General features: G+C 35.1%; 1 protein-coding gene across 1 annotated transcript in view; it reads left to right on the top strand.

Annotated features, from left to right (window-relative positions):
* LOC126056962 (calcium-transporting ATPase type 2C member 1) overlaps positions 1 to 24,396 on the top strand; it is a 60,492-nt gene that overhangs the window by 24,923 nt on the left and 11,173 nt on the right. The window contains exons 4-8 of the mRNA XM_064037021.1: positions 9,268 to 9,424; positions 11,392 to 11,650; positions 22,311 to 22,548; positions 22,978 to 23,109; positions 23,899 to 24,065. Coding sequence (XP_063893091.1) covers positions 9,268 to 9,424; positions 11,392 to 11,650; positions 22,311 to 22,548; positions 22,978 to 23,109; positions 23,899 to 24,065 — 953 coding nt within the window. The remainder of the gene's footprint in view (positions 1 to 9,267; positions 9,425 to 11,391; positions 11,651 to 22,310; positions 22,549 to 22,977; positions 23,110 to 23,898; positions 24,066 to 24,396) is intronic.

Consider the following 24,396-nt stretch of genomic DNA (forward strand, 5'->3'; position numbering starts at 1 on the left):
ATGCAAAATGCGATAGGAAATTTCATGGCAGGATTTATTGCAGCGCAATGCAGTTTTCAGGGTATTGCTCCGAACATTTTCGATCGGTAGGAGACCACTGGGATATGAGGCAATCGATCGCAGAAGAATTATTTTCGAACTATTGAAAGTCCACAAGTTGGAAAGGAAAATATCCAGCGAAGTTTTAATATAGTTATGATCAGTAAAGTAACCTAATTCAGGCCTCTTTTTGTTTTCCAGACGAGTTGAAAAATAGTTTTTAATCTGCATATAAGTATATCCAGAACGTTCCTATTATGCATATTGTATTGTTTTAATGCCACAATTGCATGGTTATATTGCATCGGATTTTTATAGCACAGATGCACGAAGCTAACAATAAAAGTATATAGCCCATTGCCATATTCACACAATTGCCAGAACACTACCAATGTCCTACAAAATGTGTAATAAGTTATATAACTTGATCTAGACCATTGTATGGTTTCATAGGATTGAATCACATTGCAACTGCGAATGAAGAATCATTATCACATGCAAATGTGGTATTGATTTCATCCATATGGAGAATCATTGTAACAATCGGAGCTCACTTAGTAAATCTATCCTTACAAATAAAAATAATGGCGTCCTCATATAATGAGCAGCCTCTTTGAGCCTCTATGTTCACCTAATATGAGAACAGCCGGATGCACAGGACATATTATAGTGCACAAGGTTTTGCGCAGACACAGGTGCACTCACTATTCCTTCACTCTCATAACTGTCTAATTGGTCTAGCATCTAGAGGAAGGTGACTATTGACAAGGACTTATTTCCTTCGGGATGCTAACAAAGTCGCGGGCATATCCTAGCACTAAGTACAAAGTAATCATCATAAAATCATCACTTGAAAACTTCAAAACTCTCATTTGACGGTGTCGATCTAATGTTCAAACATTTACATGCTTCAGTTACGATTTAACCAAGCTTTTAGCCAGACGTAAATGTATTCAGAGCACCTGTGACTTGACTTAGTTTAATATTGTGCTACGAAATTGCACCTGGCGTTTTAGGGTTGATAATTAGCTTTTTAGTGGTTGAAGAAAATTCTGATATACTTAGAACTACTTACCACACTAATATTATAAAGAGGAAAAGTTTGTTTCTTTGTAGTGGATAAACTCAAAAACAACTGGATCGATTTTAAAAATTCTTAAACCATTAGAAAGCTACGTTATCTGCGAGTAACATAGGCTATATTTTATCCCGTTACGGGCAGTAGTTCCCAAGGGACGTGGATGAAACTGCGGGAGAACGGCTACTACTTAGTTCATAAATTAAATAAAAAATGTAAAAAGGTTACAATTTGCGTCATTGAGACGGAGATACGGTTTATGATTCCAGTTGAAGTATCTTTTATTACGTTATTCATCTCAATCATGAATTAAATACCTACTGTAATCAGAAAATTAGAAGCAACGAAGCGAATAGTGTAACATCCAAAGTCACAATAATGCTTTCACTATGAAAACTATCTTGATTAAGCTTTAGGTAGTTACATTATTATGGGATGAGGCAACCCTTAACAACATAAGGGCTGACAGCGTCAAAAGGGTAAGTGAATCTTTTATACCTTATGAAAGGTAACAAGCGGTAGGGATACCCTTGTCTCTGATAGATCAGGCTAAACATTATAACCATTTACATGTAGGCATGTTAGCTTCATGGATCAAAGGTGCGCATTATCAAGTATGGAGATTTTCCAGCTTAGCTCTGTTTCCAGTTACATAGCATTAATAACTAAACTTGTTCGATGGCAAAAATGTTCCCTTAGCGCTGTCCCATCGATTTGGTGCTTAACGAAAGAAATTGGAAATTCTTAGCTGTGCTGTGAGCTGAAAAATTACTAAAGAAAATAACTGTACCGAAATAGTTTTTCATACAAAAGACGATACTTGAACTTATCTACCAGATACATAGTCTTGCTAACCCTATAAATAAAGTAACAACGGTTGATGTTTGTTAACCAACCTATATGTGTCCGGTGACAGTTTAAGGAGTATACCCCTGGTCCTCTCGATGACGTAATGAGGCCAGCCTTATTGCGAAGGGTCGAGAGGTATTTATGCTCCAGATTTGTATTATCAGACCTTTGCGAGGGTTAAGTGAATTCTGATCGAATTTTGAAGTGTGAAATGGAGTGGAAATTTTTGATTAACATTTTATTTTCGATCAGGGATTTTCCTTTTTAAGTTGTACTCGTTTGATATTGGAGTCCAACAGATCTGAAAGAAAATAAGCTAAATTATTTATGTACACAGTAAACACATAGCAGCAGAAGTAATCACATAAAATAGTACCTACATAAGTGATTAAAAATAACTACACTAACAGAAGGAATATTGCATCTAAAGCATTCCGTTTTATTAAAACCACATTGTCATTCACATAGTATTTAATCTTGACCAAAATCTTGTTATACCCAAACCGTAAGCTTCAAAACAAACTTAACAAAAAACCGCAGAAATACAGATTACCTGTTCCAAAAATAAGGGGACATTAAAATAATCTGTTTGGACACGTCAGCGGATGCAGCGACGCACTTACAACGTCGTGTATTTATAACCGCAAGCAAAACGACGGCTTTTTGGGCCGGTGTACAGATATTTATCTCAATTTGTACTTGCCAGAGTAAGAAAAAAATGCTTCTTTGTAGATTTTTTTTATATTAGCTTTTGGTTGGATTAAGATTTATTCATCTGTCAGTTTATTCAGAATATCTTCGACTTCCGAATCGACATCGAAATATCGAAACAGCTTACTATATATTTTCCAAATATGTGTATGTATTTTTTCCATAAAGTCCTATAAAACCAGATTTAAAGTGTAAAGTTCAAACCAATACCAATAAAAGAAGTAGAAATTGTCGTCTAAAGCTAAGCGTCCACTTGTCGGTATCGTACGCAACGGACGTATCGCACGCAACGGATCGTAGTATTATTTATATAGAATGCGATGCGTACGATGTGGACAGGTGGACGCACTTGTTTGAGTTTCTATATAAATAATACTACGATCCGTTGCGTGCGATACGTCCGTTGCGTACGATACCGACAAGTGGACGCTTAGCTTAAAGATTGCACTTTGGACGGCGACCCGAATCGTAAGTCCAATATGTTATTAACATTTCAATATTCTAAAACTACCAGAGGCAAAATAAGAATAACATGATGTTAGAAAGTTGTAAGAAAGTAAATTGTAATTAAGACGTTGTCTCACTGAAATTGTGTAGTCACGTTTGGAAAGATAAAAGTGAGATTGAAGACAGTGGGTTTTTAAATAAATAGAGAAGATGGTTCAAACAAAATGCTCTCAAGTATCAAACATTAGATTGTTTTGTTGAAACGTTTAAATTGTTCGTTTCTTTATGTTTAATAGTTTATGTTCAACTGGGCGTATCCTTCATTACTTCTTATTTGCCGGTCCTTGAAATTTGTTTTAAAGAGGTTCCTTCTTTGGTATTAATTTCTGATCCTCTTCCTTTCTTAAAATTATGCTTCTTTGGTTTAGGTCTTATGTGTGATCTGGGGGCTTATGACATACTATCCTCATTATCCAGAGTCGCTTCACTAAGGCAAAGGTTTTTTTAGTCAAAAATGACACTCCTCTTTTATCGCTATATCAAGTAACAAGCTCCCGACTATGGTTTCACCCGCATCCCGTGGGAATTACTCCACACGTCTAGTCTATACCCTTCCTTTATAAAAGGACTATCTAATACTGAGATAATTTTTCAAATCGATCTGCTAATTTGCTTTCAAGTAATAAAACTCTTCAGCTTTACAATATTAAGTAGAGATTTTCGACAACCCAGGCTCTATTTATTTGCGTTCAAGCAAAAAAAAAAACTCTTGAGATTACTAAAGATTTTCAGCAACCCAGCTTTCCAAAAAATATCTTCTACAAAACCACACTACTTACGTATAACTGCACAACTGACATCCACGTCATGTGAACAAGTACTCGTTATTTTGCGGTACGGGAGGTCATTGTCGCATGCACTTGATACTACCGAACCTGTTTGGCGCGGTTTTTATGCGCGCGCGCCTATTCACGGTTGAAAGAATTAGCGGTTAGATGGGAGACTTATTATGTGGGTATTTGTTTGGGCAATGTTGGCTAATTAAAGGTGTTTTTTTTAGTTAGGTATGTGATAATTATGTTATTACGTTCGTTCGTCACTCTAAACTAATTCACATAGTTTTTAAATTGCGTTTTGGCCTCTTATTCTGAATTTGAGGCTTGTTACAAAAACACAATAGATTGATCGGGTTAGCGTGATGACAACTTTCTTCTTAAAATTTAATCACGGAATTATTTATCTGCGTATCTGCTAATTTGCTTACTAGTGATAGAATTTTGGCATAAGTCCCGTTCAAACGATGTCCTATTCCTATCGTATTCAAATCAACAGATAAGGTTATTGAAATTTAACGTAAGTATTTCAAAGAAAAAACAGTTTTTCTCAAATTAGTTTTCTAATAACGTCTAAGGAATGGTCCTCCCATATCTTAGGCTCTTGTTCTATTTTATTAGGGTCAACAAATTACTTTTCCTTCCATCCGTCTCTGTCAGCCCTTAACGAAATGTTTACTTCCTATATTTGTATCATAGTACAGTTTTATTTACTTTGGCTCTTAGTTTTCTTCCAAGTATAGGCTTTCACTTACATAAGAAATATCTTTCTTGAAAATACATATTATTTGTAAGTAAAACGATCGTAATTCCGCGAAAGAAGCAAGCCATTCGTAATTTATGTACCGATACACATTGTAAAAATATTCATACAGGAAAAGCATTTGAAGAAATAAACATAAAAAAAGAAATTGCTAAGGTTTCGCACAATATTTTCTGAAGGACATCATCTTTACTAATATGAAAAAGGGGATGTTTTTGTGTTTGTTCGTCCTCTAACGGCTCCAAAAATGCTGAACCGATTCGAAAAAATATTTCTCTGTTGGAAATCTACACTCTTCCCAAATAACATAGGCTGTATTTTTTTCCGATACGGGCAGTAGTTCCCACGGGACGAGGTTGAAACCGCAGAAAAACGGCTAGTTAGGTATAATTAGCAAAATAATCATCTGTATAGTTTTATAGATAGCTTTTTATATTAGTAAACTGATGTACTGACAAAAACGTGTAACACAAGCACATAGCGTGCTTCACGCTACTTGGGAAAGAAAGAGAGTGTTTTCTTTTCTTCATAGTGTTTGATTAATAATTAATTACAGGTTTTCTTCATATTTATACGTGGGATCTTTATATTTAAAGAATATGAAGGCTATTAATATTTAAAGAATATGAAATGGTTTTCAATAGACAATTAGATATGTAACTACATATGTAATGAAATCTAAAGTAATTAATTTAACCATCTTCGTAAGATCATAACGCCGTGACAATTGACAGCTGTATGTAGTTCTAAAGATAATATGGTACAGTCGAACTGATCTGATGATGGAGCCGGAAGATATGAAGTAGAACTTCATGACGGAACATCGTATCATAGCTGTGTTTGGACTTTTTTAAAAAGTATTGTTTAAAGCACACTTTTCACTGTTTACATTTATCACTGCTCTTTGACTTTCTTATGTGTCATTGATTCACTCATTAACATAAACAGTGTTATTGAAACCAGCTGTTATTTTATTATTGACGAATACATTACAACTGAAGTGCATGAAATCACTCCGTCAATATTAAAATTAATTAAACCTTCAGTGGCGGCCTTTTATTACTTTATTGGTAACCTGCATGACATCAATAACTTCATCAATAACTAACAGGAAAATGCAGTTAATTTCGTTATTATTTATGAAACTATAAGGTAACTTCACTGCTGTAAATGTTGTCATTGGTCAAAATCAGGTATTATAATTGCGAAAATAGTAGAACTGTCGCGCTTTAACGCCGACAATCTTCATCATCGTCATCATCATCTCAGCCATAGGACGTCCACTGCTGAACATAGGCCTCTACTATAGGCCGACACTCTTGAATAAATTAAAATAAAATTAGCTATAATTTTAGCCAAGTTGATAACAAATACGGATAAGTATGTCGTCCATAAAATAAAGTAGTATATCATTAGAATACCATGGTTTTATTAGCTGACATTATTGGACTAACTGGCAATAACTATTTTGCTCGTTAGTCGACGCTCGAAAGGTAAAAACTTATTTCTGTAGTAGTGTAGTTCCCTGAATTACTTGTCTAAGTTGCACTATAAGTAACAATGTAGGTTTCGGGTAAAATTTTGTGACTTTAAATTCAGCCCGTTTCAGGCATGTATGTTTTCCTTGGCAAGGTATTGACAACTAATATTAACAATAGTCGTTTGTAAATACTATTGCCGAGTCACGTTCGTTGCGTTTTGTATTTAATGTTTTACTTAGCTCTCAGGCCTAGCTATTATCAGTAGGATTCTACTGTTGATTTTGCATAACTGTGGTAATCCCAGAAACGTTTCGTCAATGTTATCGTTTCCTGCGCAATAAAAATCATAGTAGGTATAGAAAAGTCCGAATAAAATACGAGTTTTTGCCACTATTGTTGTCTCATAAATAGGGCAGGGGTTCCAGTAAATTTGGCATATTAGATGATGATTAAGGATGTTGCTGGGAAACATGAATTTGAACCATTTCGATACCAATATGCTGGCCTCTTATTTACTTAAATAAAATTATGCATATACATAACCCTTGTTGGCAGTCGAGTAAAATGTAGATACGCTGCTAGAATACCAAGTACTCATTTTCCCAATTCCAATAAAAATCTATCCTAAATTATATTATTAATATATTATCTATTACAAATTACTACGTCTACGAGGTTTCTTAAGAAGTTAAACATTATCATATTTTCAACATGAACGTCGACATATCGTCTAGCTCATTTGTGCAATATTTTGTCGTAAACAAAATAATCTATATGCTTACAGCAAAGCGTGAGTAATCTTCCGCAAATACACGTGAAATTGTGCCACGAAGATGTTTGTTATGCTTTTTTACGTGTTTTATCTTTTTTTCAAATGTTTACGTAGCTACTCGCTAGATGTGACAATTTATTTTGACTAACAGATTTTACTACCGAGGACTCCTTATTGTTCTACCAAGTGCTGATTGATATCTGTGTATTTATTTCGCTTGCTTGTCAAAAAAAGGATCCTGTGTTGACACAAATAGGAAAATTATTGTTAGTTTAATGTATTTTTAAACTAGTTTCCTCTGCGTCCAGTGAAAACTATTTCGCGCACCTGGATAAATTGTAACCTTTCTTCAAATATATGTTATCTGACACTGAAATTATTTTTCAAATCGATTACATTTAATTTATTATATGACTTACATATTCATATAATATCTGTTAATGCTTAACCATAGCTAGTGATGTTTTGCCATAAAAATAGCCTGTTTTTCAGTCACATTGCAATTGTTGCCAGGGCTCATTAATAAGCACAATTACTCGTTTGCAATCAAACTGGGTAAATAGCTGTGTCATTGACGTTGTAATGGACGTCAACGCAAATGTTCGCAAAATAATACCTACCTTTGAAGGTTAAACTGTAGGGTATATTTATTTTTATGGGTTATCATGCTTAATAAGTGCTCTGTAACTGAAAAAAAATGACGGTTGCGGATTTCAATAACCTATCTGTCTATTTCAATACCTATCCAACTTGTTTAAGAAGTGCTTTTTAGGGTCCATATTGTTTCTCATCACTTGTGTCACATTCACATATGTAATGGTTACATAGAACTGAGTAGAGAGTTATCTGTGGATTTGTTTATTAGAGATACCATATCAATTTTACAATAGCCCCATATAAGTAAAAGTAATGTCAAACTCCAATAAACAGTTAGTAAATTAACACATAGATTATTGAAGTAAGTAATGTTAAACTATCGTTTGCCATAGTTGAACATAGGCATCTTACAAAAGCGCTTTGTGGTCAACAGCAAGACCGCAACGATCATCGGGCTTTTCCTTTCCATTGAACACCCATTGCCTTGCGTTTGTCAGTGGTTAGTTACCCCCCGAGTTACTGTTTACCTGATGCAAATTTCTCAGCAGAGAAGTACGTGGAGGATACATCAGGTTTTTTTGAAAACGGATTCATATACCTATGTAAAAGAAACCATTGAAAAACTACCTTAATGGTTACACGGTACAACCTATTCTTATTACATGAAGCCGTCGTGACATCAACATTAATTATGTTAATTACAACAAACCATACAGGTGTTCTAACTAAACAGTTAAGCGTACTAAATTATTCATTAGTACTTGTACCTAACTAGTTGTCTAGTCAATAAATCGATTCGTTACCATGAAATAGTAATGACTATGCGACCTTTTAATGTTTGCACCTGTGGTTTTTCACTATAGGTTTACTACTGGTTTTTGTTAATCATGAAGTTGGGTTTATAGGAAGATTTTTTTTGAATAATGATGTGTTAAGTAATATGACTAAAGAACAGGAGTATGAGTAAATTGTAAGTTTTTCTCTTCTGAAAGTTGAAAGAAATTAATTACGGCATTTAATTAGAAACAAATGGTGCCTTAGTCAATTATTGAAAGTCTGGTAGAAACCAATGAAAAAGTATGGACTACGTACCTTATGTATCATACTACATAATTAAAATCTATAAGATTTAAATGCATATGAGAACGGTATTGCAGCAAGTTGCATTATATGCAAGTGTGTATGTATTATGACGCATTGCTTACAAATAGCCCTCTTAAAATAGATTACGGTATAAATCAGAACGATCAATACATTTTACCTACTGTAGTTTGGTCGGACGGCATATGTCGATGATTCATAGGCATTAGGGAGAATTTTAATTCTCTTTTTGATATTTTTTCTTTTTCAATGTATTAAGCGTCTATGAACACCACAAGGTGCCACAAGATACATCCTGGTCAGGCGCCTTTTCGATCAAATACGTTATATAGGTAGGTCAAAAACAATCAGTTCCATGTGAACTGAAGAGGCGTCCAGGTTTCTTGAGACATCTGTCACCGATTTTTGGTTTTACAAAACATGGCCGGGTTCCAAAGAAGACAAGGGGGAGACAGTAATGTTCCTCGTCTACCGCACACCCACATTTCGGCGCCCTACTTTCTTAGATGAAATTTTATTCCAAATACTACTGTGCTTTCCACCAGCATTTACCACCTTAACACCTCTTGCTAAGACCTATTCTCCCTTGCCCACAGGCTCAGCAGTGGTGAGCGTATGCATGCGGCAGTTCGACGACGCGATCTCCATCACCGTGGCCATCATGATCGTGGTGACGGTAGCCTTCGTTCAGGAGTATCGGTCTGAGAAGTCGCTGGAGGAGCTGAATAAGCTGGTGCCACCATCTTGTAATTGGTAAGGACTTCTAGATACTTCTAAAGCTATAGTCTGTTAGAGTTTATGAGGTCATTGGCAGTGATTTGGGTAAACTGAAAGGAGACGAAATTAAGTCGATACTCCTGAAGTCTGTGTCGTAAAGTGGTGCCTAGTGATGCCGGCTATAGAGCTTCGTGTAAGGTGAAAGAGGATGAAATAAATACTGAAAGAGTGATTTTTGGGGGTGCTGTCCCATGTCAACTTTGAAGTGAAAAGTGAAAACTTTTAGTTTGACGAAAAGTTTTTACTTTAAAATTGAAATATTGGGTTTATTGTGATAGATTATTATGTAAAGAACAATAAGGTTATGACGATGTTTTATTGATATACAAAAAATTAAAATTATTGTGGTTTAGAATCCTTCCTTTACCTTCTTTTAATGACATTTAAAGCATCCTAGAAAATGTTTAACTGCATCACGATAATTTTTATGATTTCACGATAAGTAATACTGAATTGCTTTAACCTAACCTTGACGCACAAATAACCCATGCTTTGGATAAGTAGGTAATACTACGCGGTATTTTACCCACGAAATATGCACGTGCGGTTCCATGGAAATTCCTCGTTTGGGTGGGGCTGGGAAAACCACACATTTGAATACTTCCTATATGAAGGGTCTGTCAGGGTTTGGACAGGAATTTTAACACACCCTTGTTTATGATATCTACTATTTCACGTGGTTTAACCCCATCTTTGACAAAAAATTACGAAACCTTTTGAAATTGAGCCCATAATAGTGTAGGGTCACACAATTTTCCATTCCTTTTATGATTTCAGAAAACTTAACAATCTTATACTAATATTATAAAGCTGAAGAGTTTGTTTGTTTGAACGCGCTAATGTCAGGAACTACTGGTCCGATTTGAACAATTCTTTCGGTGTTAGATAGCCCATTTATCGAGGAAGGCTATAATAGGCTACTTTTTATCCGGGTTCGTGCAGAGGTTCCCACGAGATACGGGTGAAACCGCTGGTCTCATATATATTCGTATTTTCAATGTCATTTTTCCCTGTAAACTAATAAAACGGATTGTCCCCTATTACCAGAAATCTACTTGATTACTAGGTACTTTATACTTAATGAATGACAGTCGTTGACATTGGACGGAGATAGCGCCGTCTAGTGCCCTGATTAAGCTTAATTGTTTTATCGGGTAATTGGGTAAACCACTGTTATTATTTCCTATACATATAAGAAGGAGTCTGTTAGGATTAGGACAGGAACTTTACCACACGTTTGCCTATGTTATGATATAGATAGTTTTCTCGCGGTTTCGATCTTATCGATTTACGAAAAATATCCGAAGCTGTTTAAAAATGAGCCCATAAAAGTGTCAAGGGTCGCACACTTCTCCATTCCAAATTATATAATTACAAAAGAACTTTACGAACTTATATTCGTAATTACAATGCCATCTTTTCCTGTAAAGTAATAAAGCGGATAATCCTCTAATGCTAGGAATTATCCTCTATATTGTGGATACTAGGTACTTGTATTTAATGAATGACAGTCGTTGACATTGGACGGAGATAGCGCCGTCTAGTGCCCTGATTAAGCTTAATTGTTTTTATTGATTGGCTGTTATTGTTTGTGGGCTGTTATTATTGGGTTCGCGATGGTTATTTCTACAATTAAGTAGCTTAGTGGAAGAATATTGTTAAGATAGTTGTCTTTTTATTCTGCTTAATAATTAAAGGGTTTCGTTATCTTTGTAATTAGAAGTTTGTATAGGATTGTCTTAGTTTTTTAACTTTGAGATATCCTACAAAAATTAACTTTTTCTAGTTTATCCGTATTTGGAATAGAAGTGGATCATTAAACCCAAAATAAGAAACGGAATAATAACTTAAGTTGAGAAAAAATTTACTACTACCCGTTTCAGGCCCTTGTTACTCCAACCAGCCATCCAACAATAATCTCACTATAACTAATTCTTCGACAGTCTCCGAGAAGGCAGCCTCGAACATTTCCTGGCCCGAAACCTCGTCCCAGGCGACATAGTCCACCTGAACATCGGTGACCGGGTTCCAGCAGACCTCAGGCTCTATGACTCCACAGACCTGGCGATCGATGAGTCCTCGTTCACCGGGGAAACGGAGCCAGCTGTTAAGAGTGTGCTCCCGAATAAGGCTGCTGCGGGGAGGGTGAATAAGGATAATATTGCCTTCATGGGGACTTTGGTTAGGTGTGGTAATGCTAAGGTTTGTATTTCTTATTTATGAAATATTCCTATTAAAAATAGAACATCAGAATTAAAGTAAACACTCTTCTAATATGGAGACTTCTGATCATGATAAGTTTTCTATTAGACATAATGTCAGTGAACCTGGCAGATCATTGTCTAGCAGATCAACTTTTTTTTTGAGTTCTTATCGCATGCAGATGAGTTCTATAGTTCCTGATAGTTTTCAGGAATAGTTCTGCCATTTTCAGCTGAAAAACGATAGTTCACAAAATGATCTGCTAACTTCCGGTAGCAGAGCATTTTTCAGAAAATTAAAAAAAAACTGAGATATTGTCACATAAAGATGAGTTCCATAGTTCCTCATACTTTTCAGGAATAGTTCTGGCGTATTTCAGCTGAAAAATATTTTTTTTCCCAATTCACGTTTGAGTGTTAAAAGAGCATGAATAAAGATTAAAGTGTTATTTTCAAAGTTCAATCCAGATAAAAGGGCGAAAACTCATTTGTTTTCGATAGATGCTTCATGAAACTGTAATCTAGACTTAAATTCAAATCTAGAACTCTCACTAAAGTATCAGCAGAGCATGCTTGAAAGTAAGAAACTGTGAAATTTCACATTTTAATATGAAAAAATATTCAAAAAAATATTTTCGCGGTTCCAATTACTCTAGGAGGCGGGAACTATCGCGTTTCTGATAGAAGAATACCAGCACCATAATATAACAGCAGATTCAAACCCAGAACTCTCACTAAAGTATCAGCAGAGCATGGTTGAAAGTAAGAAACTGTGAAATTTCACATTTTAATATGAAGAAATATTCAAAAAAATATTTTCGCGGTTCCAATTACTCTAAGAGGCGGGAACTATCGCGTTTTTGATAGAAGAATACCAGCATCGTAATAAAACAGCAGATTCAAACCCAGAACTCTCACTAAAGTATCAGCAGAGCATGGTTGAAAGTAAGAAACTGTGAAATTTCACGTTTTAATATGAAAAAATATTCAAAAAAATATTTTCGCGGTTCCAATTACCAAAGGAGGCGGGAACTATCGCACTTCTGATAGAAGAATACTAGCACCATTACATAGATCCAGATTCAAAACCAGAACTCTCACTAAAGTATCAGCACAGCATGCTTGAATGTAAGAATCTATGAAATTTTACACTTTAATATAAAAAAAAATATTTTCGCGAATCCAATTACTCTAGGAGGCGGGAACTATCGCGTTTCTGATAGAAAAATACCAGCACCATAATATAACAGCAGATTCAAACCCAGAACTCTCACTAAAGTATCAGCAGAGCATGGTTGAAAGTAAGAAACTGTGAAATTTCATATTTTAATATGAAAAAATATTCAAAAAAATATTTTCGCGGTTCCAATTACTCTAAGAGGCGGGAACTATCGCGTTTCTGATAGAAGAATACCTGCACCATAATATAACAGCAGATTCAAACCCAGAACTCTCACTAAAGTATCAGCAGAGCATGGTTGAAAGTAAGAAACTGTGAAATTTCACATTTTAATATGAAAAAATATTCAAAAAAATATTTTCGCTGTTCCAATTACTCTAGGAGGCGGGAACTATCGCGTTTCTGATAGAAAAATACCAGCACCATAATATAACAGCAGATTCAAACCCAGAACTCTCACTAAAGTATCAGCAGAGCATGGTTGAAAGTAAGAAACTGTGAAATTTCACATTTTAATATGAAAAAATATTCAAAAAAATATTTTCGCGGTTCCAATTACCAAAGGAATCGGGAACTATCGCACTTCTGATAGAAGAATACTAGCACCATTATATAGATCCAGATTCAAAACCAGAACTCTCACTAAAGTATCAGCACAGCATGCTTGAATGTAAGAATCTATGAAATTTTACACTTTAATATAAAAAAAAATATTTTCGCGAATCCAATTACTCTAGGAGGCGGAAACTATCGCGTTTCTGATAGAAGAATACCAGCACCATAATATAACAGCAGATTCAAACCCAGAACTCTCACTAAAGTATCAGCAGAGCATGGTTGAAAGTAAGAAACTGTGAAATTTCACATTTTAATATGAAAAAATATTCAAAAAAATATTTTCGCGGTTCCAATTACCAAAGGAGGCGGGAACTATCGCATTTCTGATAGAAGAATACTAGCACCATTACATAGATCCAGATTCAAAACCAGAACTCTCACTAAAGTATCAGCACAGCATGCTTGAATGTAAGAATCTATGAAATTTTACACTTTAATATAAAAAAAAATATTTTCGCGAATCCAATTACTCTAGGAGGCGGGAACTATCGCGTTTCTGATAGAAGAATACCAGCACCATAATATAACAGCAGATTCAAACCCAGAACTCTCACTAAAGTATCAGCAGAGCATGGTTGAAAGTAAGAAACTGTGAAATTTCACATTTTAATATGAAAAAATATTCAAAAAAATATTTTCGCGGTTCCAATTACCAAAGGAGGCGGGAACTATCGCATTTCTGATAGAAGAATACTAGCACCATTACATAGATCCAGATTCAAAACCAGAACTCTCACTAAAGTATCAGCAGAGCATGCTTGAATGTAAGAATCTATGAAATTTTACACTTTAATATTCAAAAAAATATTTTCGCGATTCCAATTACTCTAGGAGGCGGGAACTATCGCGTTTCTGATAGAAGAATACTAGCACCATTACATAGATCCAGATTCAAAACCAGAACTCTCACTAAAGTATCAGCAGAGCATGCTTGAATGTAAGAAACTGTGAAATTTCACATTTTAATATGAAAAAATATTCAAAAAAATATTTTAGCGGTTCCAATTACTCTAAGAGGCGGGAACTATCGCGTTTCTGATAGAAGAATACCGGCACCATAATATAACAGCAGATTCAAACCCAGAACTCTCACTAAAGTATCAGCAGAGCATGGTTGAAAGTAAGAAACTGTGAAATTTCACATTTTAATATGAAAAAATATTCAAAAAAATATTTTAGTGGTTCCAATTACCAAAGGAGGCGGGAACTATCGTGTTTCTGATAGAAGAATACCAGGACCATAATATAACAGCAGATTCAAACCCAGAACTCTCACTAAAGTATCAGCAGAGCATGGTTGAAAGTAAGAAACTGTGAAATTTCACATTTTAATATGAAAAAATATTCAAAAAAATATTTTCGCGGTTCCAATTACTCTAAGAGGCGGGAACTATCGCGTTTCTGATAGAAGAATACCGGCACCATAATATAACAGCAGATTCAAACCCAGAACTCTCACTAAAGTATCAGCAGAGCATGGTTGAAAGTAAGAAACTGTGAAATTTCACGTTTTAATATGAAAAAATATTCAAAAAAATATTTTCGCGGTTCCAATTACCAAAGGAGGCGGGAACTATCGCGTTTCTGATAGAAGAATACCAGGACCATAATATAACAGCAGATTCAAACCCAGAACTCTCACTAAAGTATCAGCAGAGCATGGTTGAAAGTAAGAAACTGTGAAATTTCACGTTTTAATATGAAAAAATATTCAAAAAAATATTTTCGCGGTTCCAATTACCAAAGGAGGCGGGAACTATCGCATTTCTGATAGAAGAATACCAGGACCATAATATAACAGTAGATTCAAACCCAGAACTCTCACTAAATTATCAGCAGAGCATGGTTGAAAGTAAGAAACTGTGAAATTTCACGTTTTAATATGAAAAAATATTCAAAAAAATATTTTCGCGGTTCCAATTACCAAAGGAGGCGGGAACTATCGCATTTCTGATAGAAGAATACTAGCACCATTACATAGATCCAGATTCAAAACCAGAACTCTCACTAAAGTATCAGCAGAGCATGGTTGAAAGTAAGAAACTGTGAAATTTCACATTTTAATATGAAAAAAATTTTTTCGCGGTTCCAATTACTCTAGGAGGCGGGAACTATCGTGTTTCTGATAGAAGAATACACGTTTTAATATGAAAAAATATCCAAAAAAATATTTTCGCGGTTCCAATTACCAAAGGAGGCGGGAACTATCGCGTTTCTGATAGAAGAATACTGGCACCATTACATAGATCCAGATTCAAAACCAGAACTCTCACTAAAGTATCAGCAGAGCATGGTTGAAAGTAAGAAACTGTGAAATTTCACATTTTAATATGAAAAAAATTTTTTCGCGGTTCCAATTACTCTAGGAGGCGGGAACTATCGTGTTTCTGATAAAAGAATACCAGCACCATAATACAACAGCAGACATGAACGTGAAATTTCACAGTTTCTTACTTTCAACCATGCTCTGCTGATACTTTAGTGAGAGTTCTGGGTTTAAATCTGCTGTTATATTATGGTGCTAGTATTCTTCTATCAGAAACGCGATAGTTCCCGCCTCCTGTGGTAATTGGAACCGCGAAAATATTTTTTTCATATTAAAACGTGAAATTTCACAGTTTCTTACTTTCAACCATGCTCTGCTGATACTTTAGTGAGAGTTCTGGGTTTGAATCTGCTGTTTTATTACGATGCTGGTATTCTTCTATCAAAAACGCGATAGTTCCCGCCTCTTAGAGTAATTGGAACCGCGAAAATATTTTTTTGAATATTTTTTCATATTAAAACGTGAAATTTCACAGTTTCTTACTTTCAACCATGCTCTGCTGATACTTTAGTGAGAGTTCTGGGTTTGAATCTGCTGTTATATTATGGTCCTGATATTCTTCTATCAGAAACGCGATAGTTCCCGCCTCCTTGGGTAATTGGAACCGCGAGAATATTTTTTTGAATATTTTTTCATATTAAAACGTGAAATTTCAAAGTTTCTTACTTTCAACCATGCTCTGCTGATACTTTAGTGAGAGTTCTGGGTTTGAATCTGCTGTTATATTACGGTGCTAGTATTCTTCTACCAGAAACGCGATAGTTCCCGCCTCCTAGAGTAATTTGAACCGCGAAAATATTTTTTTGAATATTTTTTCATATTAAAATGTGAAATTTCACAGTTTCTTACTTTCAACCATGCTCTGCTGATACTTTAGTGAGAGTTCTGGGTTTGAATCTACTGTTATATTATGGTGCTGGTATTTTTCTATCAGAAACGCGATAGTTCCCGCCTCCTAGAGTAATTGGAACCGCGAAAATATTTTTTTGAATATTTTTTCATATTAAAACGTGAAATTTCACAGTTTCTTACTTTCAACCATGCTCTGCTGATACTTTAGTGAGAGTTCTGGGTTTGAATCTGCTGTTATACACTCTTTTGCAAAAAAAACGGGCACCTATGCGAAATCTTGGTTTTAAGGACTTTACGTGTATTTCAAAGGGTTTTAATGATTGTAGTATGTTTCTAGCATCAAAAGGGTTTGCGAAGCATGCGTGAGAGTGTATTCTAAATTTGAATTTTGTACAATTGCTAAGAAATTGGTAAAACCTTGTTTTGGACTAATTGCTAGCAGAAAGTTCGTCGGTGTTTTGAAAAGTTTTTGAAGTGATTTTCAGGAAAATGATAATGCAGTTTTAATTAATGATTAATGTACTTTTTTGTTAGATCAAAACATTTTTGAAAAACTATGCGTATTTGATAAAATTTTCACCTGCTCTAAATGGGTTATACTGATGAATGATGGCAATGTTAAGAGTTTCGGTATTTTAGTGTAACGCGTTCTATTGTTTAGAAAGTGTACCCACGTGTTTTAAAATATCGCTTTTTCATAATTAAACACTATTTAGAAGAGTATCAGTACTTTGAGTTGCGACAAAACCAATTCAAAGTAAGCAGTGCCGATCACAACTCGTCTCCTATCAGACTTTGACATTTTTAAAAGTCTTGAAATTCTACAAAATACAGAAAATAGCGCATAGACTGTGAGCACGAGGTCTTAAGGTCTCATAATCACTGATTTTTAAACAACCTCGTCTCTTGGGAAACTCCGTAGAACTCTGAAGATCTATGAGTCTGAGCGTTCAAATAGCGTGTTTTCATCCCACGGACATTTGATTAAATAAACTTGCCTACAATGAGATTTTCTGGCATCTACAGCACTTTCCTGCTTAAATCATAACAATAATTGGCTATCTACTCATTTCTTAAGAACCATACGTTTGGCCAATAATTTTGAATTCTTGACTCCTTTCAGCTAAATCGTCGTTTAGTAACCCGATACCTATGGAGTTATCGAGAGCTTCAACGCGGCAATAATTTGACTTTTTAGATAGCTTTAACCCTCCTCATAATTTTTCATGCGGTTGATTTTAACATTTATCACAAAATGTGGTATTTTTAAATGACAAAGTCCGATAGGAGACGAGTTGTGATCGGCACTGCTTACTTTAAATAGGTTTTGTCGCAGCCAAAGGTACTGATACTCTTCTAAATAGTGTTTATCTATGAAAAAGCGATATTTTAAAACACGTGGGTACAATATCTAAACAATAGAACGCGTTACACTAAAATACCGAAACTCTTAACATTGCCATCATTCATCAGTATAACCCATTTAGAGCAGGTGAAAATTTTATCAAATACGCATAGTTTTTCAAAAATGTTTTGATCTAACAAAAAAGTACATTAATCATTAATTAAAACTGCATTATAATTTTCCTGAAAATCACTTCAAAAACTTTTCAAAACACCGACACGAACTTTCTGCTAGCAATTAGTCCAAAACAAGGTTTTACCAATTTCTTAGCAATTGTACAAAATTCAAATTTAGAATACACTCTCACGCATGCTTCGCAAACCCTTTTGATGCTAGAAACATACTACAATCATTAAAACCCTTTGAAATACACGTAAAGTCCTTAAAACCAAGATTTCGCATAGGTGCCCGTTTTTTTTTGCAAAAGAGTGTATTATGGTGCTGGTATTCTTCTATCAGAAACGCGATAGTTCCCGCCTCCTAGAGTAATTGGATTCGCGAAAATATTTTTTTTTTATATTAAAGTGTAAAATTTCATAGATTCTTACATTCAAGCATGCTGTGCTGATACTTTAGTGAGAATTCTGGTTTTGAATCTGGATCTATGTAATGGTGCTAGTATTCTTCTATCAGAACCGCGATAGTTCCCGCCTCCTAGAGTAATTTGAACCGCGAAAATATTTTTTTGAATATTTTTTCATATTAAAATGTGAAATTTCACAGTTTCTTACTTTCAACCATGCTCTGCTGATACTTTAGTGAGAGTTCTGGGTTTGAATCTGCTGTTATATTATGGTGCTGGTATTTTTCTATCAGAAACGCGATAGTTCCCGCCTCCTAGAGTAATTGGAACAGCGAAAATATTTTTTTGAATATTTTTTCATATTAAAATGTGAAATTTCACAGTTTCTTACTTTCAACCATGCTCTGCTGATACTTTAGTGAGAGTTCTGGGTTTGAATCTGCTGTTATATTATGGTGCTGGTATTCTTCTATCAGAAACGCGATAGTTCCCGCCTCCTAGAGTAATTGGATTCGCAAAAATATTTTTTTTTATATTAAAGTGTAAAATTTCATAGATTCTTACATTCAAGCATGCTGTGCTGATACTTTAGTGAGAGTTCTGGTTTTGAATCTGGATCTATGTAATGGTGCTAGTATTCTTCTATCAGAAATGCGATAGTTCCCGCCTCCTTTCGTAATTGGAACCGCGAAAATATTTTTTTGAATATTTTTTCATATTAAAACGTGAAATTTCACAGTTTCTTACTTTCAACCATGCTCTGCTGATACTTTAGTGAGAGTTCTGGGTTTGAATCTGCTGTTATATTATGGTGCTGGTATTCTTCTATCAGAAACACGATAGTTCCCGCCTCCTAGAGTAATTGGAACCGCGAAAAAATTTTTTTCATATTAAAATGTGAAATTTCACAGTTTCTTACTTTCAACCATGCTCTGCTGATACTTTAGTGAGAGTTCTGGTTTTGAATCTGGATCTATGTAATGGTGCTAGTATTCTTCTATCAGAAATGCGATAGTTCCCGCCTCCTTTGGTAATTGGAACCGGGAAAATATTTTTTTGAATATTTTTTCATATTAAAACGTGAAATTTCACAGTTTCTTACTTTCAACCATGCTCTGCTGATACTTTAGTGAGAGTTCTGGGTTTGATTCTGCTGTTTTATTACGATGCTGGTATTCTTCTATCAAAAACGCGATAGTTCCCGCCTCTTAGAGTAATTGGAACCGCGAAAATATTTTTTTGAATATTTTTTCATATTTAAACGTGAAATTTCACAGTTTCTTACTTTCAACCATGCTCTGCTGATACTTTAGTGAGAGTTCTGGGTTTGAATCTGCTGTTATATTATGGTGCTGGTATTCTTCTATCAGAAACGCGATAGTTCCCGCCTCCTAGAGTAATTGGATTCGCGAAAATATTTTTTTTTATATTAAAGTGTAAAATTTCATAGATTCTTACATTCAAGCATGCTGTGCTGATACTTTAGTGAGAGTTCTGGTTTTGAATCTGGATCTATGTAATGGTGCTAGTATTCTTCTATCAGAAATGCGATAGTTCCCGCCTCCTTTGGTAATTGGAACCGCGAAAATATTTTTTTGAATATTTTTTCATATTAAAACGTGAAATTTCACAGTTTCTTACTTTCAACCATGCTCTGCTGATACTTTAGTGAGAGTTCTGGGTTTGAATCTGCTGTTATATTATGGTGCCGGTATTCTTCTATCAAAAACGCGATAGTTCCCGCCTCTTAGAGTAATTGGAACCGCGAAAATATTTTTTTGAATATTTTTTCATATTAAAATGTGAAATTTCACAGTTTCTTACTTTCAAGCATGCTCTGCTGATACTTTAGTGAGAGTTCTAGATTTGAATTTAAGTCTAGATTACAGTTTCATGAAGCATCTATCGAAAACAAATGAGTTTTCGCCCTTTTATCTGGATTGAACTTTGAAAATAACACTTTAATCTTTATTCATGCTCTTTTAACACTCAAACGTGAATTGGGAAAAAAAATATTTTTCAGCTGAAATACGCCAGTACTATTCCTGAAAAGTATGAGGAACTATGGAACTCATCTTTATGTGACAATATCTCAGTTTTTTTTTAATTTTCTGAAAAATGCTCTGCTACCGGAAGTTAGCAGATCATTTTGTGAACTATCGTTTTTCAGCTGAAAATGGCAGAACTATTCCTGAAAACTATCAGGAACTATAGAACTCATCTGCATGCGATAAGAACTAAAAAAAAAAGTTGATCTGCTAGACAATGATCTGCCAGGTTCACTGACACTTAGGTCCGTATTACAGAAGGCTACTCAAGTCAAGTTTGATCTCGAATCACCTGATCATAGTTTAAATATAGAATCTGTACTTGAGGGTTGTTCTTATTTCAGAACAGTACTTAAACTGCACTCAGCTGAATCGAGATTCAAATCGCGCCTCAAGCAGAGAATATGGCTTGTCTATGCATCAGCCTGTTTTCGTTTACATTTTATTTTTTTCGCCAACTCTGTTACAACTTACGCAAAATAAGAATTTAGTTTAACATCTAATTATAAATGAAATCATGATTTAAAGATAACATAGGCTTTTTAATTGTAGGTTTTATTTAAAAATGCCATTTTTACGCCTTATTTGCCATTATTTATACGCCAATGATACCTATAGCAGGTGGTTGTAATATCTAAAATTACAAATACGAGCGTGTTCGTAGAATGGAATGTTTTCCGAGTGTATCGTATCTGTGGTGGTGGAGATTGACACTTGACAGTTACAGTTATAATTAAATATTTTGGTTATTTAAAATGATTTCAAGAAAGAAAGAAAAAATAGTTTATTAGAGAGAAATTTACTTATCGAAATATATTATAAAGAATTTTAAGGTATCGTGGAATGTAAGAAAATCGATTATGTGGACAGTTTAATAGAAATTAATGAAGCCCATGCTGTCGTGTCGATTCTCCGACACAAGAATTGAAGAGATATCTCTGCAAACGAGCCTAGAGAAACTTTCTTTGCTATTATTTTATTGTTTTGTTTATTTATAGTAATTTTAAGTTTGAATTATTAAAAAAGATGAATATTTTTACATAGTATTTTATTGATAGAAAAACAAGTGTGTCTAATCATTTATAATAGTACCTATATATACCTATACATCTCTGAGATATCTGAGAGGAACGCTGAAGTTCAACCTTCTGTTCGAATCATCGATAGAAAATATATTATCATAATAATCAATTTCTTCAACAATATCAATTTTTTGTTCGTATTTTAATTTTAACTTCCTACTCGACAACAAATTATTTGCTAAACTGACAAGGAAATCTCTGCTCAAGCGTGGTGTCGACCACACTTGCGTGATTATAGTTCAAATCTCTACTTAAACTGTAATCTACAACTGAGTAATGATCTACACTCGGCTGAACTATGATCACCGAATCTATGCTTGAGGAGCGTTCTAAAATTAAATCTCAACTCAAATCTAGTTTTAAACAGAGATCAGGACTTGAGTATCCTTCTGTAATACGGACCTTAGACATACTGGTAATTTTAGATTGACGCGGAATATACGCGGTACCTATTGTGTTTTTTGGATAACGCTATTTTGCGCAGTTTTTTTATGTATAATTTTTGAGACAAAGTTAACCTCTTGTCTATTTCGGTATAAGCTATTGGCTACCTAAATGTGTATTCTTTGTCATTATTTCGCATGATGTCATTATTGTCTTATATTTAAAATATGCCTCAATTTTCAGGGCATTGTAGTAAGCACAGGCGAACGCTCAGAATTTGGCGACATCTTCCGAATGATGCAAGCTGAAGAAGCTCCAAAGACTCCCCTACAGAAATCCATGGATACCCTCGGAGCTCAACTGTCCATGTACTCCTTCTGCATCATCGGGTTCATCATGGTGACTGGCTGGCTGCAGGGCAAGGCTTTGCAGGACATGTTCACTATCAGCGTCAGTTTGGCTGTCGCTGCTATTCCTGAAGGTGGGTTGTAGAAGTTTTATTGTTTTTGGAGTACATATTGTTTGCCGAGGTGGTAAATTGATGCTATTTTATTAACGTTCTTGCTGTTCTCTCTCTTAAATAGAAGCGTTTGTGGATATCTCCTGGATTTTCAGCAGGCTGGCATGGTGCAATTGTTACCTTACTAGATTGCCTAAATTAGGGTCCAATGCTAGACTGCCTAACTTAGGGTCCCAGGTTCGTTTCTCGATACGACCAAAAATAATGTAATGACTATATTTGTTGTCATTCTTGTACCCACGGACAGATAGAGGGTTACCTACCAGTTCATCTAAGAAAGAGGACACCACTTAAAAGAGGCTTAGCTAGCCTCTAGACCAAATTGGTCAATGACAAATTTATTCTAGTACATTCTAGAACATTCCTAAAGTTAAAAACTTTTTCTTTCAGGTCTTCCGATCGTGGTGACCGTGACCCTGGCTCTCGGCGTGATGCGTATGGCCAAGAGGAATGCCATCGTCAAGAAACTGCCCACCGTCGAAACCCTTGGATGCGTCAATGTCATCTGCAGCGATAAGACTGGTTAGTAGGAACTAATACTTTATTTTCATAGTGATAGGGCTTAGATTAAATTGTACTTTTTAACTGTTTAACAATTAGGAATTTTAAGGGCTTATTTTTATTTGAGAATTGTTATTGTTACAACCTTTGTATCGTCCCACTGCTAGGCACAGGTCTCCTCTCACATGGAGAAGTATTGAGAATTAGATCTTTACAATTTGATACTGAAGGAATTAGTTTCTTTCTGTAAAAGTATAAAAATTATAAACATAAATAAAATAAAAAAATATTTGTAAGTACCTATGAATTTTATGGTCTTTGTAAAAGAAACTATATCCATTGCCGCATTGAATTTCCAAAGGACAAAACTTAATCATGACATAAACCTTAGTAAAGACCTTTAAACGACAAACGGTACTTAATTTTAAGTGGCACTTGATGACACTTTAACATTGATGTGTAACCGTACACTTGAAAATGTAGTACTATGTAACTGTTATATTCTTGTTCCGATACGAATAGTTCCAGTTTCAGTCGCAGAGTTTTGTGGATATTACATACATAACATAACATTTTTCTTCAATTCGAAGCAATGTATTTACTATTTGTCTTATATATCAGTTCAGTGAGTCACGCGATAATCGCGTATATACGTACATACATAAACTATTCGATTACCCGCATATAAGTTAGCCTATAAATATTTCGAGGTAAAGTAATTCTGCAAAGTTTTTTTTTATCGTTTTAACTTGGAATCGTAACATACGGATATACAGAGTTCACACATTTAAACCATAATTTTGTCAACAGGAACCCTAACAAAGAACGAGATGACAGTGACAACTATATCGACATCGGGCGGCCATATTGCCGAAGTGACGGGCACCGGGTACAACGCATGCGGCGACATACAGTTACGCGCGTACAAGGGACGCGATCTAGACGTCGCTAGGATGGCCGTCAATACCATGTTAGAGGTAAATATAGTAGCTATTTATATAGTTATTGTTATTATGATAGTTTATACTTAAGGGATAGGGACAATATCGACATCGGGCGGCCATATTGCCGAAGTGACGGGCACCGGGTACAACGCTTGCGGCGACATACAGTTACGCGCGTACAAGGGACGCGATCTAGACGTCGCTAGGATGGCCGTTAATACTATGTTAGAGGTAAATATAGTAGCTATTTATATAACTACTGTTATTAGAATAGTTTATAATAAGGGACTGAATAATATCGACGTCGGGCGGCCATATTGCCGAAGTGACGGGCACCGGGTACAACGCTTGCGGCGACATACAG

This window comes from Helicoverpa armigera, chromosome 11 (genome assembly GCF_030705265.1).
Source record: "Helicoverpa armigera isolate CAAS_96S chromosome 11, ASM3070526v1, whole genome shotgun sequence".
Lineage (NCBI taxonomy): Eukaryota > Metazoa > Arthropoda > Insecta > Lepidoptera > Noctuidae > Helicoverpa > Helicoverpa armigera.